This window comes from Urocampus carinirostris, chromosome 18 (genome assembly GCF_059441175.1).
Source record: "Urocampus carinirostris isolate Australia breed hairy pipefish chromosome 18, RoL_Ucar_1.0, whole genome shotgun sequence".
Taxonomy (NCBI): Eukaryota; Metazoa; Chordata; class Actinopteri; order Syngnathiformes; family Syngnathidae; genus Urocampus; species Urocampus carinirostris.
This window is the reverse complement of record NC_142366.1, coordinates 12834660-12849306: the sequence shown is the minus strand read 5'-3', so window position 1 is coordinate 12849306 and position 14647 is coordinate 12834660. Positions and strand designations below refer to the sequence as shown.

Sequence of the window (14647 nt, the reverse complement as noted above, 5' to 3'; positions counted from 1 at the left end):
GACTGTTTTTCCCTTGTGTGGCTTTTTCAACCACATTTAAGATTCAGGGCAGTAATCTTTCGCTACTTCAGTTATCGGTGGTTCACTGTTTTGCGGATTTTGAATTGAATTTAATTGTCTCGTCATTGATATGAACTCATTTCACATTGCGTTCTGCAGTAGACAGCAGACAGCAAATGCAATCACGGGGTAGGGTTCATGTGTGTGTTGGGTGGGTGTGGCTGCTTGTGTGCACAACTGTGACCGTTGTACTTGGGTATGCTGTTAGTCAATGTGGTCACCAAACAAACTGCAAAACATGGTAACCGTTACCTTTTAGTGGCTTGTTACATTGTAAATAGATTTATCAATTACGTCAGATCCTGAGTATAGGCAGAAGAGCGCAAAGAAACGATGCTCCGTGGATTATTATTGGAAGCGACAATGTTGTCGTCGGAAAAGAAGGCAATAGCAGCGTTGCAGGTCCTGCCTGCTACTACGGCTAGGCTAAGTAACAACTCTCGTAAGCTACCCCTGCCGAGCTTGTCCCTCACCAATGCCAGATCCATTACCCATGAAACAGACGACTTGGAGCTACAACTCGTGGGAAACCGCTACATTTGGGACCGTTTTATCTTAATCATTGTGGAGACGTTGCTCTATCTGTAAATACCTGATGTTAGCATGCATCTAGCCATCCACTCTCTAAACGCTCTCTTACACTGATAGAAGCCCTCCAATTTTGTTGTACTTTTGTACGATGACAAAAAGGCCATTCATTCAACTGCAAATGTGTGTGTTTTTATTTTTAATCTATAGTTTTTATCTTGTTACAGTCATACCCTCAGTTGGTAAGAACGTCATTTTGAGGTAACTTTGACCCTTGGCGGCTTTCATGAAAGGGCGACGCTACTTTGCGGATTTTCACTTTTCGCGGGGAGTTCTGGTCCTTGTTAACTGCGATAACCAAGGGATTACAGTATTCTCGATATGAGCTCCTGTTATTTTATACAATGACTTTGTCCTGAGCCACTTAATAGACCCCAGACTTTTCTGACATTGACATCCGATATCGGGAAATAGTCCAAGCAGCGTCAGTTTCAGCATTAGCTTAATAAGGTCACGCTAACTAATCATATCAACTCGCCAGTGTTATCCTGCGACTTTGGTTTGGCCGTAATCCAGAACACTTTGGCTGGGAAAACAGAAAAGGACTTCCCTCATCCATCCTTCCCCGGGTAAGAGAGTTGCCACAGTGACACGGTGCCTCGCTCTTTTATCCGACTACGCTCTTAAAATGCACCGCAAGTTTCTCTCAGTCTTTTGTGCTCGCTTTCTCTGTTTTCCGACTTCTTCCGTTCACATACTCCTGAGCGGCCCCGGATTGCTCTTTCTCCGACAAAACCCCCCTTTTCCACCTGCCTTCTTGTCTCCACCGGGCGCTTTCATGTACAACTCACTCATAGATAGACATGATGGGGAAAAAAAGCACGCCACCGGTAAGGCTTTTATCTCGAGAGACAAAGATCTGAGAAATAGGAGGCTGGATTTGCTGCATGTTTGTCTGTTTATTTGCGACAACGGGCGCTAGCTTTGAAAAACACCCATTAAGGTTTGTTGCGTGCACGGAAAAATGAGGTTGTGAACTTTTTGACGCAACACGATCAATTCGTTAACTTACCACTAGCTCTACTCAGAGGGAAAGTGTTCGACTATGCCAATTGAGATTCAACAAAATGTATCTATTTTGATTGTTTGCTGCCATAAACAGCTATAGACATCAAGGATCAAATTCAGCTTGGCTGAGGAGTGTTCCTTGCTACTGGGACCCACGAATACCTACCATCCAAACACAAACGACCGGAGACACATCTGTATGTGGTCAGGCATTAGTGTGATAAAAGGGAACAAGGATCTGATTAGAATAACGCTCAGTTGCCTAATGGCTCTTTTCCACTACGTGGTTCCAGGTTGGGGCAGCACGTGGGGGTTAATGCGTCCGCGGTACAGTTCTGAGGTCTTGGGATCAAATCAAACTACAAGTCTTTCTGTACGGAGCTTGCATGTTCTCCCCATGCTTGAACATGCGTGACTTTCCTCCGGGCACTCCGGTTTCCTCCCACATTCCCAAAACAAGCATGTCAGGTTAATTGGCCGGTCCAAATTGTCCCTAGGTGTGAATGAGCGAGTGAGGTGTCTGTCTCTGTGTGCCCTGTGACTGGCTGGCAATCAGTTGAGGGTGTCCTCTGCCCACTGCCCGAAGACGGCTGGGATGGTCTCCCGCGACCCTACTGAGGGTAAGCGGTGCAGATAGTTCCAGCTTGCTCGCTAAGGTTACCAAGTACTGATCCGAGTCTCCTTTTCCATTGGGAGGTCATACCGGTGGCACTGTGTCTTGACGTCATCACCATGCACAGGCGACATACCCCCTTTTGACTATACATATTTTTAGGTGTCACATGTACGGCATAAGACAGTTGAAATAATCAAAACCGTATAAAATAGGGGGGGAAATGTTTTTGTAAAGGTTGTCACTGCTACAGCTGACAAAGAAGCAAGCAAAACGATCCACCCACATATTACCACAAAACAAATGACACAAAAATTTGAGCATCACAATGAAGATGAAAACGGACGACCATCAAGGATGCAGGTAACATGGCATGCAGGGGGCAGGGCAGGGGCAACTGTCCTACCTGCAGGAAGTGGCAGGTTCTTCCCTGCTCAGCTTTCACTAGCGCCTTATCTAGGTTGACCGAGGCCTTCTGGTAGACCTCCCGTGCTCGGCTCACCGTTAGAGTGGATGACCAGGAACTCTTCTTCAGCTGCATCTGGCTGTCCAGAGCGCTAACCATTAGCGGAAGCGTCCCGCCGCTCCCTCCGGCGCAGGACGAGCACTTGACATCGTTGTTGCTGCGAGACGTCTTGAGCGAATGGGCGCTGATGGTGTTGTAGGACTCCATGAAGTACTGGGACTGAGATTTCTCCGGGTGCCGCCCCATGGTCATTACCCCCGATGGTTGGTGGTGGTACAGACACACCTCCCGGTCCAGGGTGTCATCAGAGCTCCAATAGCCAGAGATGGCGCTGCGCATCTTCGGCTCCGACTTGGACCGGTCTTTGCTTTTGCTGTGTTTGCTAAGTTTTAGGGTACCAGATGAGGACGGCGGATCATCGGGGCTCGATTTGCTACCGTTCATCTTCCCGGCGGTTCCTGATCCTGAGGGCCCCTCCAGGGAATGGGACTTGGTGAAGAGTTTCTGGACAGAGTGCACCAGGTGGCGGATTCGACCCGGACTGTCGCTGCGCTGGTGTTCCACTGCCGTGCGCTTGTACTGCAGCGTGTGGTAACCCTCTCGACGCACCGGACCCTGGCGGTCAAACTGCTCCAGCAGGTTACAAGGGACCTGGTTGTTGTTATTTTTTCCGCCGCCCCCTTTCCCTATTGTCCCTGTGGGCCCTGTGTAAGGCACCAGGGCCCCACACTCCTCCTTCAGCTCATGATGAGAGTTATAATGTCTGCGAGGGAAGGTACAACTGGCCAGATCTGGGTAGGCACCGCATTCTGACTGGAAGGAGCTTCGCTGCATGTAGCACGGGCGTTCAGCGGTTCGAGGATCCGCCGGGTTAAGGAAACGGGCTTGCCGATCCGGATGACCGAGCGTCATTGAATCGTAGGAACTGTCGCAGGCAACGCCGTGATGGTGACCATGGCTGCCTGGCAAGCTTTTCATCGTCATGGTAACTGTCACCCAAAGGAAGGGGAACAATCTAGAAAAAGACAGAAAGTGTTAGTACAGAGCTATTACAGTATTTTACAGACTGTAATTGGGTAGAAAAAACATAGCTAAGTGACAATCACACTTTTATGTACCATATTGTACAATGCAACTAATTATTAAGGAATAACAATGTCCTTTTTTAAACTAGAAAAGGACAAATCTAATTTGGGACAAATTTTCCACAGTATCTTATCAAGGACCTTCGAGCACACATATTTCTGGTGTAGAAGAAGATGACACTGAGAAGATGCTGGTTACATGATGGAGAGAAGAAGCAGAAGCCTGTTTGTAGCATTAGGAAATACGCAATAGTTTTGTCATTAAAAAAAGCCAGTTTTTGGCATTCAGAAAGAGAGTTTTTAGAAAAATGAAAAGGCACTTTTTCAGCGCAAAGAAAAAAGCAAAACTATAGTATAAAAGAACATTATCAGGGACCCCTCTCACCCCCATCATGGACTGTCCACTCTGCTAGCCTCTGGGAAGAGGTACTGCAGTGTGCGGTGCAGGACTACCAGGTTCCACAATAGTCTTGTCCCCCTGGCCATTAGACTGTTAAATGGTCAATCAAACACATAGTAAACCTTAACTGCTGCTAATCTGTACATCTGTTGGTTTTGTTTGACTTTTTGCACTACTGGCAGTTCTTTATAGCTAGCCACTCCTTGCACATCTGTTTCTCTGCACTATTGTACTTACAGTGTTATTGTTACAGTGTTATTGTTACTGTTTACCTGACTGCCCATTTTGCACATCTGGTTAGCTGCTCCTCTTGCACTATTTGCACTACTGTAAAATACTATACATAGCCATAATTATTTAGTATATTATTTAGTATATTATTAGTACTCAATACTCCAACTCAATACAACATTTTATTTATATCTGTACATTCAAGGAAACTGTGCGGGTCAGATGTATCGACATTTCGTTCTGTATACACGTGTACTAGAATGACAATAAAATGAATCTGAAAAGAAGCTAGTTTTCGACATAGAATAAGATAACGCCAGTGTTATTGAACAATACCTGACATTTGGGCACAGAAGTAGATGAGGCTAGTTTTATTTGAAGAGCACGTACTACTTTCAGTGTCAAATAAAACAAAGATAATTTTCAATGTAAAAGAAGAAGAAAAAAAGAAGACATTTTTATTGTGGGGAAAAAAAAAATTGCAAGTGTAGAAGAAGCTGGTTTTCAGCATAGAAGAGGACACCAATTTTATTGAAGAACAACACAATATTGCCGGGTGTTAAAGAATATCGTGCTGGTTTCAGTATGAAAAGAAACAATGTTAGTTATTTTGTGTAGAAAAAAAGAACAATGTTTTTTCTTCTCAGTGTGGATCGAATGACAATAGTTTTGTAAAGTTATATTTTTTCAGAAGGGTATATAGCAGAAACAGCCAACCGGGGTAAATATGTGCAACCTGTAGTCCCGAAAACCAACCAGTTTATAGTGTAGAAAAAAAAGCTTAGTTTGATTAAAAAATGATTTGCTACCTTTTAGTTAAAGGTGATGCTGGTTCTCACTATGGAAGAAAAGAATGCAAATTTTCAGTGAAGAAGAAAAAAATGCTAGATTTCAGTGTAAAAAAGAAGACTATGCTTTCATTTTAGCTGATAATTTTAGTGTTCACAAAAGAAGAAAATGATACTAGTTTATTGAAATTATATTTTTTTCCTGATGATATGTTTTAAGGAATTGCCAACATGTTCGAAAAATTTGCTGTCAATAGTTTCATCATTGATGTTTAAAGATATCACTGGAGAAACTCATCTTTTTCTACTGTTCCATCTTTTACTTTGACCTTCGTAATTTCTGAAGAAAAAAAAAATATAGCAGCAGATTGATCCGCCGTTGTGATTCTTTTTCTTCACGCTTTGATGGATTTCTAAGAAACCACGTAACCTGGGTCGAGGACCTCTTGTTTTCCAAGAATTAAAAACGAACGAGAAAACACTTAATTACCTTGTTTATTTTTAGAGAGGAAAATACCGTGAAAAAGGGTTCTCTTTCTCAATTCACCTATCACCAAGCGCTCACATAGAAGCTACAGAAATGAATAAAAAAATACATAAATCTTTTGCGATGTGTTTATCATATGCAATATACATTGGACTATAAGGCTCATTGAATTAAAACTACTGCACAAAAATTAAAGTTACACATTTGTGTATTAATTGATCAGTGTGAATATATAACTGATCACAATTGCATAACACTGGATGCATCGAGGATTAATTTGAGGGAACGATCCCGAAGCGAACCCAATTTTTCACATTTTGTTTGTGAGTGACTAACGCTCTGCTTTACTCTCCCTGACTTTTAAAATTTGTCTTCCACCCGTCAATGTTCATTGCTTCGTTTTCTTTGTGGAGGATCAGTGCGATGGATTCCGTCCCCCTCTCGTGAGGGGACAGAATACATCGCGTGGATAAGCAGCAAAGAAAAAGAAACTAAGAACAAGGACGGTGGATAATTAAAAATAAAGGCAGCGAGAGAAAGAACGGGAAGTCTGAACCTGAATGTAAAAACAGTGTTCAGCCATTTTTGTTGCTATGTCCTGATGCACCAAGCCCAGAATATTCTGTTTATTTCTTAGATTTTTACATTGGAATACTAATCCTTAACTGAACTGCTCTCTTCAGCTCTCATTTCTTTGTCCAAATATTCTGTCCAAATCCCAGAAATTTACATGGTGCATGGTAATTTCTACGCTACCCCGCATACAAGGCGCACCGTATTATAATGCGCATATTTAAATTTTGGGGCTTTGGCGCATCTTATAGCCTGATATCTTAATGGGCTAGTAAAAGCCTCTGACAGCTTCCTGAACCTGTCAAGGCGAAACCCGGCAACGGGACGACCTCGCCCTCACGTAGAGAGGCAAAAACGTCCGGCCGTGGCCTTTATCCGCTTTTCACTCCAGGCGACTGGAAGTGAGGCTAACGAGACAATAATAAGACCCTGTATCACCTCAGCCATTGCGAGGTGTCCACAGCAAGCTCTGGCAGCTCCTGTTCATTATTCGGATTTATATATATATATATATATACACACACACAGACAGAGAGACAGACAGAGAGACAGAGAGAGATACAGATATTAAACCCAAATGGAGCTCCGATGTTCTGTAAGACCTTTGCTGACATTTTTGACAGGTTGGTCAGTCTATCAAATGTAGTTGTTGAACGATAGGTAGCGATAGATTGTGTAGGGATAGATAAAGACACAAAGACAACAATACAGATCGATAGATATAAAAAGAAAGATGGATACAGATAATTTAAACCCAAATGGAGCTCTGATGTTCGAGTAGACCTTTCCTGATAGGTGTCCCGGTCAATAAAATCTTGTCAGTGAACGCCAACGTCACGTGAATTTAAATATCGTAAACAAATGACTCCTGTTGTTATTGTGGTCATGCTAAACCACCGACTAGCGCTACTTCCCGAGCGAAGTATGTGCATTCAAAGTGTTCATTGCAAGGGACAACAGATCCCTTCTGTTGGCCGCTGGAGCGCAGAATATGACCTAAATCGAAACGGTCCTCGCGGCGATACACCGCGGTGCCTTCTCCGAAAGGTGGGTCACGCCGGCGCTCAGCCCGCTGACAAAAACACGGGCACAATTACGTGCCGGATTTAAAGGCCTCCTGCTAAAGTTTGTCAGGCAGAAGAGGGAAACCTGCTGGTTGTGTGGTGCTTGTCAATAGACAGCTGCCCCTCCGTGGTGTATATGTGACCCGTTTCTGGCAGGCATGAAAAAAGGAATGTACGGCTCTCCGACAGTCAATCCCCAATAATTTTATATATATAATTATTACTATTATTATCATTATTATTATGATATACATAGAAATAAATATTCTAGACACATACATAGCGATTTCATATATATATACATAGAGAAATAGAGAGTGAGAGAATGATCGAGACGGACGTAGATAAGGATCAAAAGATATACAAATATTTAGAGATGCATGGTATTTTAAACACACAAACACAAACAGAGACAGAGACCTAGACAGAGAGAAAAACACAGAGAGAGACAGAAATATATCAAAATAAAGATAGAGATATGTAAAGAGATATAGATAGAAAGACACATATATAGAGAGAGATGGAAGGCCTAAGATACACACACACACACACACACACACACACACACACACACACACACACACACACACACACACACACACACACACACACACACACACACACACACACACACACACACACACACACACACACACACACACACACACACACACACACACACACACACACACTAATACAGCACATGGATATACAGGACGGCATATATTTTTTATCTTCTGCAAAGAAAAACGTATACCTGACTTTATAATCAGGCTTCATGTACAAAATATTTAAATAGAAGGTGTCAGAGTCCTACTTTTTTTTTTAAATGTTTCATTCTTCTATTGATTTAAATGCGTTTTTGGATGCAGTTTTTTTCTTTTTAGCCAGGCCAAAATAAAGACAAAATATGCTTTATATTTTGGTGAATTTAAATAGAAAAAGTAAATCATTTCAAGTGATTCATCTAAATGTTTTCTTTCAAGCAATAATCGCCAAGGTTACTTTAAGATATCGCAAGAACGAAAGACAGAAATTCACCATTAATCATTAAAAAATGGAACAAAGTACAAAAAAGACCCCTAAATGTTCAAGCCAATCAATTTTAGCAGCAGGAATATTAAACACGATGAATATTTCAAAGAACCGGAGATGTCAAGCAAGGTTTTAAAAGACGCAGCTTGGGTGCATTAAGGGATTCATAAGGATATCGAGCAATAGATAGGGATATCGAGCAATAAATAGATAATAGATCTACAAAGAGAAAGAGAGTTACCAAACGATGGATCAAAAAATATATGGAAATAGGTAGGGCGATGAATACTGTATATTGAAATATAGAGATCTTGAGAGAGATTGAGAAATAGATATGGATAGAGATTGATAAAGATAGCTAGAGATGGATAATGATAAATAATGATTGAGAGATATATAGAGATACATAAAGAGAGAGAGTGATAGAGATATATAAAAAATTGATATATATATATATATATATATATATATATATATATACCACAGCCATATCCCCCTAGTGGGAGGTGGCTAGAGTCATTTCTGACTCTTTTTGGGAGATTGATTCAGAGGAGGGGATTCCCAGCCCCCTCGCTCAACCCAACTGAGGTGTTGGGAGTCATTAGGTGACCAAACCCCCCCAATTCCAACCCCTAATGCTGAACGCCAAGCAGGGAGGCAATGGGTACCAATGTTTAAGTCTTAGGTATGACTCGGCCGAGGCTTGAACCACAATCCCAGTCTCGGGGCGGGCGACATACCACCGAGCTGGCCTTGGGGGTATGGCAGGGGGTAGAAAGATAAACAGTACATATAGAGATAATTAGACAGACATATTGAGATTTATAGTGAGACAGACTGAGATAAATAGACACATACATTGGTAAATTTGAGTTTTTTTATTCAACGTAATATTTTTTTTTTTCAAGAACTGATCACCAAGGTTACTTTAGGAGAGCTGTCAGGATCTTTTGGCTCGGGAGCCAGATACGTCTCTTTTCATGGGTACATATGGCACAAAGATAAAATGTAATTCATGCTAATTACCTAAGTGTCGCTCTAATTCTGATGTGCTCCGTCTAGAGTTTGATACGTGCAAATCCCAATTAGCGCGAATACAGAGACCGGTTCGGTCCATTGTGTGAAGGGACCAGTATCAACTACAGTTTGCAGTCAAGGTGTCCGACCAAAAGACCCCACTTTGGCTGTGTGTCGCTAAGGAATCCTTAATATGGAAGCTCATTAAACAATGTATGTTCATTGTTGAGAAACAGAGAAACCTCTATCACATTTTTGTAGATTTCAAGAAGGCGTTTGACAGAGTATGGCAAGCCGCTCTATGGGCCACCATGTGGTACTACAACAAGGGCCAGAAACTAGTTCAGACCATGGAGCAACTGTATTCTAATGCCAACAGTGCGGGACTGATCAATGGTACCATTGGAGCGTGGTTTTAAACCACAGTCAGTGTGAGACAAGGCTGCATTCTCTCTCCTACTTTATTCAACATCTTCCTGGAGAGGATCATGTCCAAAGCTCCAGAGCAACATAAAGGTACTGTCAGTATTGGGGGACACAAAATCTCTAATCCGTTTTGCTGATGATAAAGCTGCATTGGCAGGATACGAACAGGAACTCAAAGATATGGTGGAAGACCCCCAAAAAACTGGGCAAACGGAAGTAAGGAACTAGTGCCAACTTTGCCACGGCTCAAAAATAGGCCAGGGACTCTCAACAGTGGCGAAAGAGTTGGACTGAGCAATTAGGGAAAAAAACACTGGACCGTGTGTACAGTAAGATCAAACATCTAGTTGGATCCGCCCATCGATGTCTGTCCCTCACCCCCCCTACAAAACAAAGCCTATACAACAAGGACAGTACAAACATCTTCCTTGTTCCTTTATCGCTTTGTTTTCCTTATCCTCGCTGTAAAATGTGGAACTGGAGTGCCACGTTCAATTTCGTTGTCACAATATATCCCATGTTGTAACAATGACAATAAAGGTATATTCTATTCTATTCTATTCTATTCTAACCACTAGGGTCTTGGGAGCACCATTTCCTGTGGTGTGTCTTGGGCAAGTCCAGCCTGATGTCACCCATCCCTCTCCAGGAGAACCAAATACAGAAAATCCCAATTAATCATAGATAAAAGAGAACAAAGTACAAAAAGACGCATAAACGCTCAAACCAATCAATTTTAACCAGTATGAATATTAAACATGATGAATATTTCAAGAAAACTGAGAATCGGGGATGTCAAGGAAGGTTTTAAAAGACACAGCTTGGGTGCATTAAGGGACTCGGAGAATGTTCACATTATGTCAAAGTGCTTTTAAGCAATGCAGGGCGACTCTCTGCACCGACGGTTTACAGTCTCATTACCGATGCCGTGGTGCTTGGGTTATATTTTTTTCAGGCAGTCATTTGAATTGGGTTAGTTCTGAACACTTAAAAGCGGGAGTCTCAAACTAAATTTTAATTTCACAAAATAATTCTAACCAAAAGAATACACTGTACTCAAATATATATATATATATATATATATATATATATATATATATATATATATATATAATATGTTTTGATTTTATTTACAAAACAAGATTTAATAATTAAAATTATTAAGAATGAATACGAAAGTTAATGGATTAATCAGTGAAAAAAGTATTCCATTATCTGCTAAGGCTGTCATTAAAGGGACAGTGTGTATCATTCAGTGCCTCCTAGTGAAAATATATAATTCAATTTAAAAATCAAGGATATAGAGGTTATTCATTAGCAAAATTGCATGAATTATCATATAAATATCATAATATCATATATTTTTTTTTACCCGTAGGTCGAGAACTTTGAATTTATTTAAAATACCATGAGCCTCAACTAGGGAGCTGACATATTTGTCGGCTATCTTGAAGCTACGGGTACCCAAAAAACTAAAAATGAGGCAAAAGCCTGTGCAAAAAAAAAAATAAAATGACACGAGAAATTGGGCTTTTTGGTCACTTTAAGTCACCATATTTTTGAGTCTCCATGCTTTTTAGCACGTGTTTTTAGTTGCAATGGTCAATACAGCGACATTAAGTGGTAGAGTGTTACACACTGTCCATTTAAGAACTCATCAAGGTAATATGTAGTATGGAATTAAAAATATATTAAAATGTTAATTAAATATTTAATCAGTGTTATTTATTCAAATGTAAATGGTCTGCGTTTATATAGCGCTTTTCAAGTCAAAGAAGACCTCCCAAAGCGCTCTACAATGTGCTTCACACTTACCCATTCACACACACACTCACACACAATAACAGCCATGCAGCCATGCAAGGCTGCCGACCTGCTTATTGGGGGCATTCAGTGTCTTGCCCAAGGACACTTCGACATACAACACGGAGGAGCCGGGAATCGAACCTGCGGCCTTACGTATCAAAGCTTTACCTCATGAGCTTCACAATTTGGGATTTTATTTTTCATAATCTCTGAATTTTTACATTAGATATGTTTATTAATACTAGTACTAATACAATTAGTATTAATTAGTGTGAGGCAAGCAATTTTCTTTCCTCATTGCAGAGGGCAAAAAAGTGACGCCTCTCATCGAAAACGCCCCTTAGTTGCAGCGAAAATAATTACAGAATGAAAATAAACAGTGTATTGGCCGCCCCAAGACCTTTTTGACACGATGCCTTATTTCAGGCTACAGACTTAAAGATAAAAAACTCAAAATATTTCCTAGGACTCACGTGAGAAAATTGTGAAAAGAAACCAAATGTATTCAACGTATTAGATTGTGCTAAGAAATACAAAAAATAGTTAATACTTTGTACAACCTCTTTTGCTGCCACATGTCTTTTTGGATATGTCTCAATAGGTTAAACATATTTTGAAACCAAAATATTGCCCATTCTTCTTTACAAAACAGGCTTAAGTTCCTTAAGGTTTGACAATGATCGTTTGTACACATAATTTTCAGATCTTTCCAGACATGCTCTATTGCAGGCGTTAGGGACCTATGACCCGTTGGCCATATATACTATATAACTATATATATATACTATTTAACATATTGTTACATTTGGATCCAATTGATGCGCATGTGGTGCCAAGACTGGATTTATGTTCATAGGGTTTGATCCAGTATGTATAGGACACAATTTTAACAATAGTTTTCAGTCAGGGTGTCGCACCAAAATACCCCAATATGGCTGCAAATCGCTTAATAATACTTTATTTGGAAGCTCATTAAACCATCTAAGTTAATTGTTGAGACACTTGATGATGAAAAGCCATAAAACAAACTTTTGACCCAAAAGCCATATAGAAGGTGCATTCTTTCTCCTCGCCCAGTGACGTCTGCATTGAAGGTAACTACATCGGTGTCCTCGTTTGCAGTATTTTGTGACATTTTTACAATATAACTTTGCTTGCACCTCGTTTGGAAACCATTGTTAAGGACAAAAATGGCAGTCAAAGTGAGCCTCAACACTAATAGGTAACTGCAGGAGAGAAACACATTTTAAGCAGTATATTTATATTGATATAGGACACAGGCTCTGGCATTATTATTGCATCATAGATTTTATCAAATCTTCAAACATCACACAGTAAAAGAAAATATGCTGAAGAATTAGCTATTGTATATGGTGTGGCTCTCTTAAGTAAAATATCAAAATATTTTTGCTTTTATGGGTCTTTGGGTCAAAAGGGTTCCCGACCCCTGCTTTATTGGATTGAAGTCTGGACCATTCGAATACCTTAATATTGTTAAGGTGGATGTAACAATCTTCTCAGTCCTTGCAGAAAAGCAACCCCAGAACATGACGCCATGTCTGACAGTGGGGATGGTGTTTTCAGGGTGATGCGCAGTGTTATTCTTACGCCAAATGTAACACGTTTAGCCCAAAAAGTTACATTTTGGTTCCATCTGACTAGAGCACCTCGTTCCACACGTTATTTGTGTCTCTCGTGTGGCGTCATGGGCCTTTTATGGTATTCTATCAGAAAGGGCTTCCTTCTTGCCACTCTACCATAAAGGGCAGATTCATGCAGAGCATACCTAATAGTTGTCTTTTGAAAAGATGGTCCCACCTTAGCTGTGTATGCATCCAAGTCATTCAATGTGATCATGGGCTTCTTTGATTAGTTTTCTCCTTGTTTGCGCCAAAGGTTTAGAGAGGGACGGCCAGGTCTTGGTAGGTTTGCAGAGGTTCTATGCTCTCTCCATTTTTTAATTATTGCTCGCACAGTGCTCTTAAAGATGTGTAAATGATGTGAAATCTTCTTGTATCCCTTTCCTGCTTTAAACTTTTCCACAACTATATCCCGGACCTGCCCGTTGCGTTTTTTACTCTTCATAATGCTGTCTGTTCTCTAGGTCTGCTTCAGAGACCTCTAAGACTTAGGCCATCACAGAGCAGGTGCATTTAAACTGAGACTTCATGATTGTTTGCCATTGTTAGTCATTTATGGCGACATTGGCTCATTCAAAAGCCATCAGGGAACTTCTGGAATCAGTTAGCTGAGCTGATAGAACAGAGGGAACATCTTTGCATCACCTCCTTTTGAGTTTTTTCATTTTAAATTTAATATTAAATGTTTAAATAATTTTGTTCCATTTCACGATTGTTTCTCACTTGATGTTGACTCTTAGCTTTAAGATCAAAGCCAGAAATGTAGCAATATGACAAAAAGTTGGAGGGTGGGTGGGGAAATACAGTACTTTAACTAGGCACTCTAACTTATTCATGTATTTCATCATGCACAAATCCAAAACAATCCTATAGATTTTTCCAGGTAACCAGTATGAAGTCTTAAACGCCTGCGAAAGTAAAAAAAAGATGTCTTCCCCCAACCCTTCCCCATGCCAGGCTTTTTCCAACAATTAAAACGGCGTTCAAGCAACATACGTCTGATGCAACTTTAATGCGACGGTTGTCAAAACATTCAGCGACCGAACATATTCTCAGCATTAAAATTGAACGCCTCATAAATAAAGCTGTTGCGGACGGACAGCTGGCGATTCCTCGAAGATGGCTCCTTTGTTGCTGGCAAACTAATTAACCAAACTGTCATGTTGTTTTTGACAAATGGAGCTGCCGCGACCAGTTGATTTGCTGGGGATGGAATTTCCTCGAGAGATTTATTATTTGAAACCTGAGTTAACTGTGAAAAAGTACGTAAGGTACTGTATATTGAATGTAACGCCACTGCTGGCCACAAGAGGGCTTCACACCAAGTAGAGTCCCCCTTCTATAAAACTAATTTAGTTAC

General features: G+C 40.8%; 1 protein-coding gene across 3 annotated transcripts in view; it reads right to left on the bottom strand.

Moving 5' to 3' along the window:
* dlgap1b (discs, large (Drosophila) homolog-associated protein 1b) overlaps positions 1-14647 on the bottom strand; it is a 138070-nt gene that overhangs the window by 66728 nt on the left and 56695 nt on the right. For 2 of the 3 annotated variants that reach the window (XR_015847598.1, XM_088322285.1), the window contains exon 3: positions 2676-3750. Coding sequence is in view for 2 of the 3 variants with exons in the window: in XM_088322285.1 (XP_088178411.1) it covers positions 2676-3719 (1044 nt within the window). In the remaining variant the exon portion in view is untranslated. Of the gene's footprint in view, positions 1-2675; positions 3751-5260; positions 5290-14647 lie in introns of all 3 variants that reach the window. The other variant, XM_088322286.1, reaches the window with a different exon arrangement.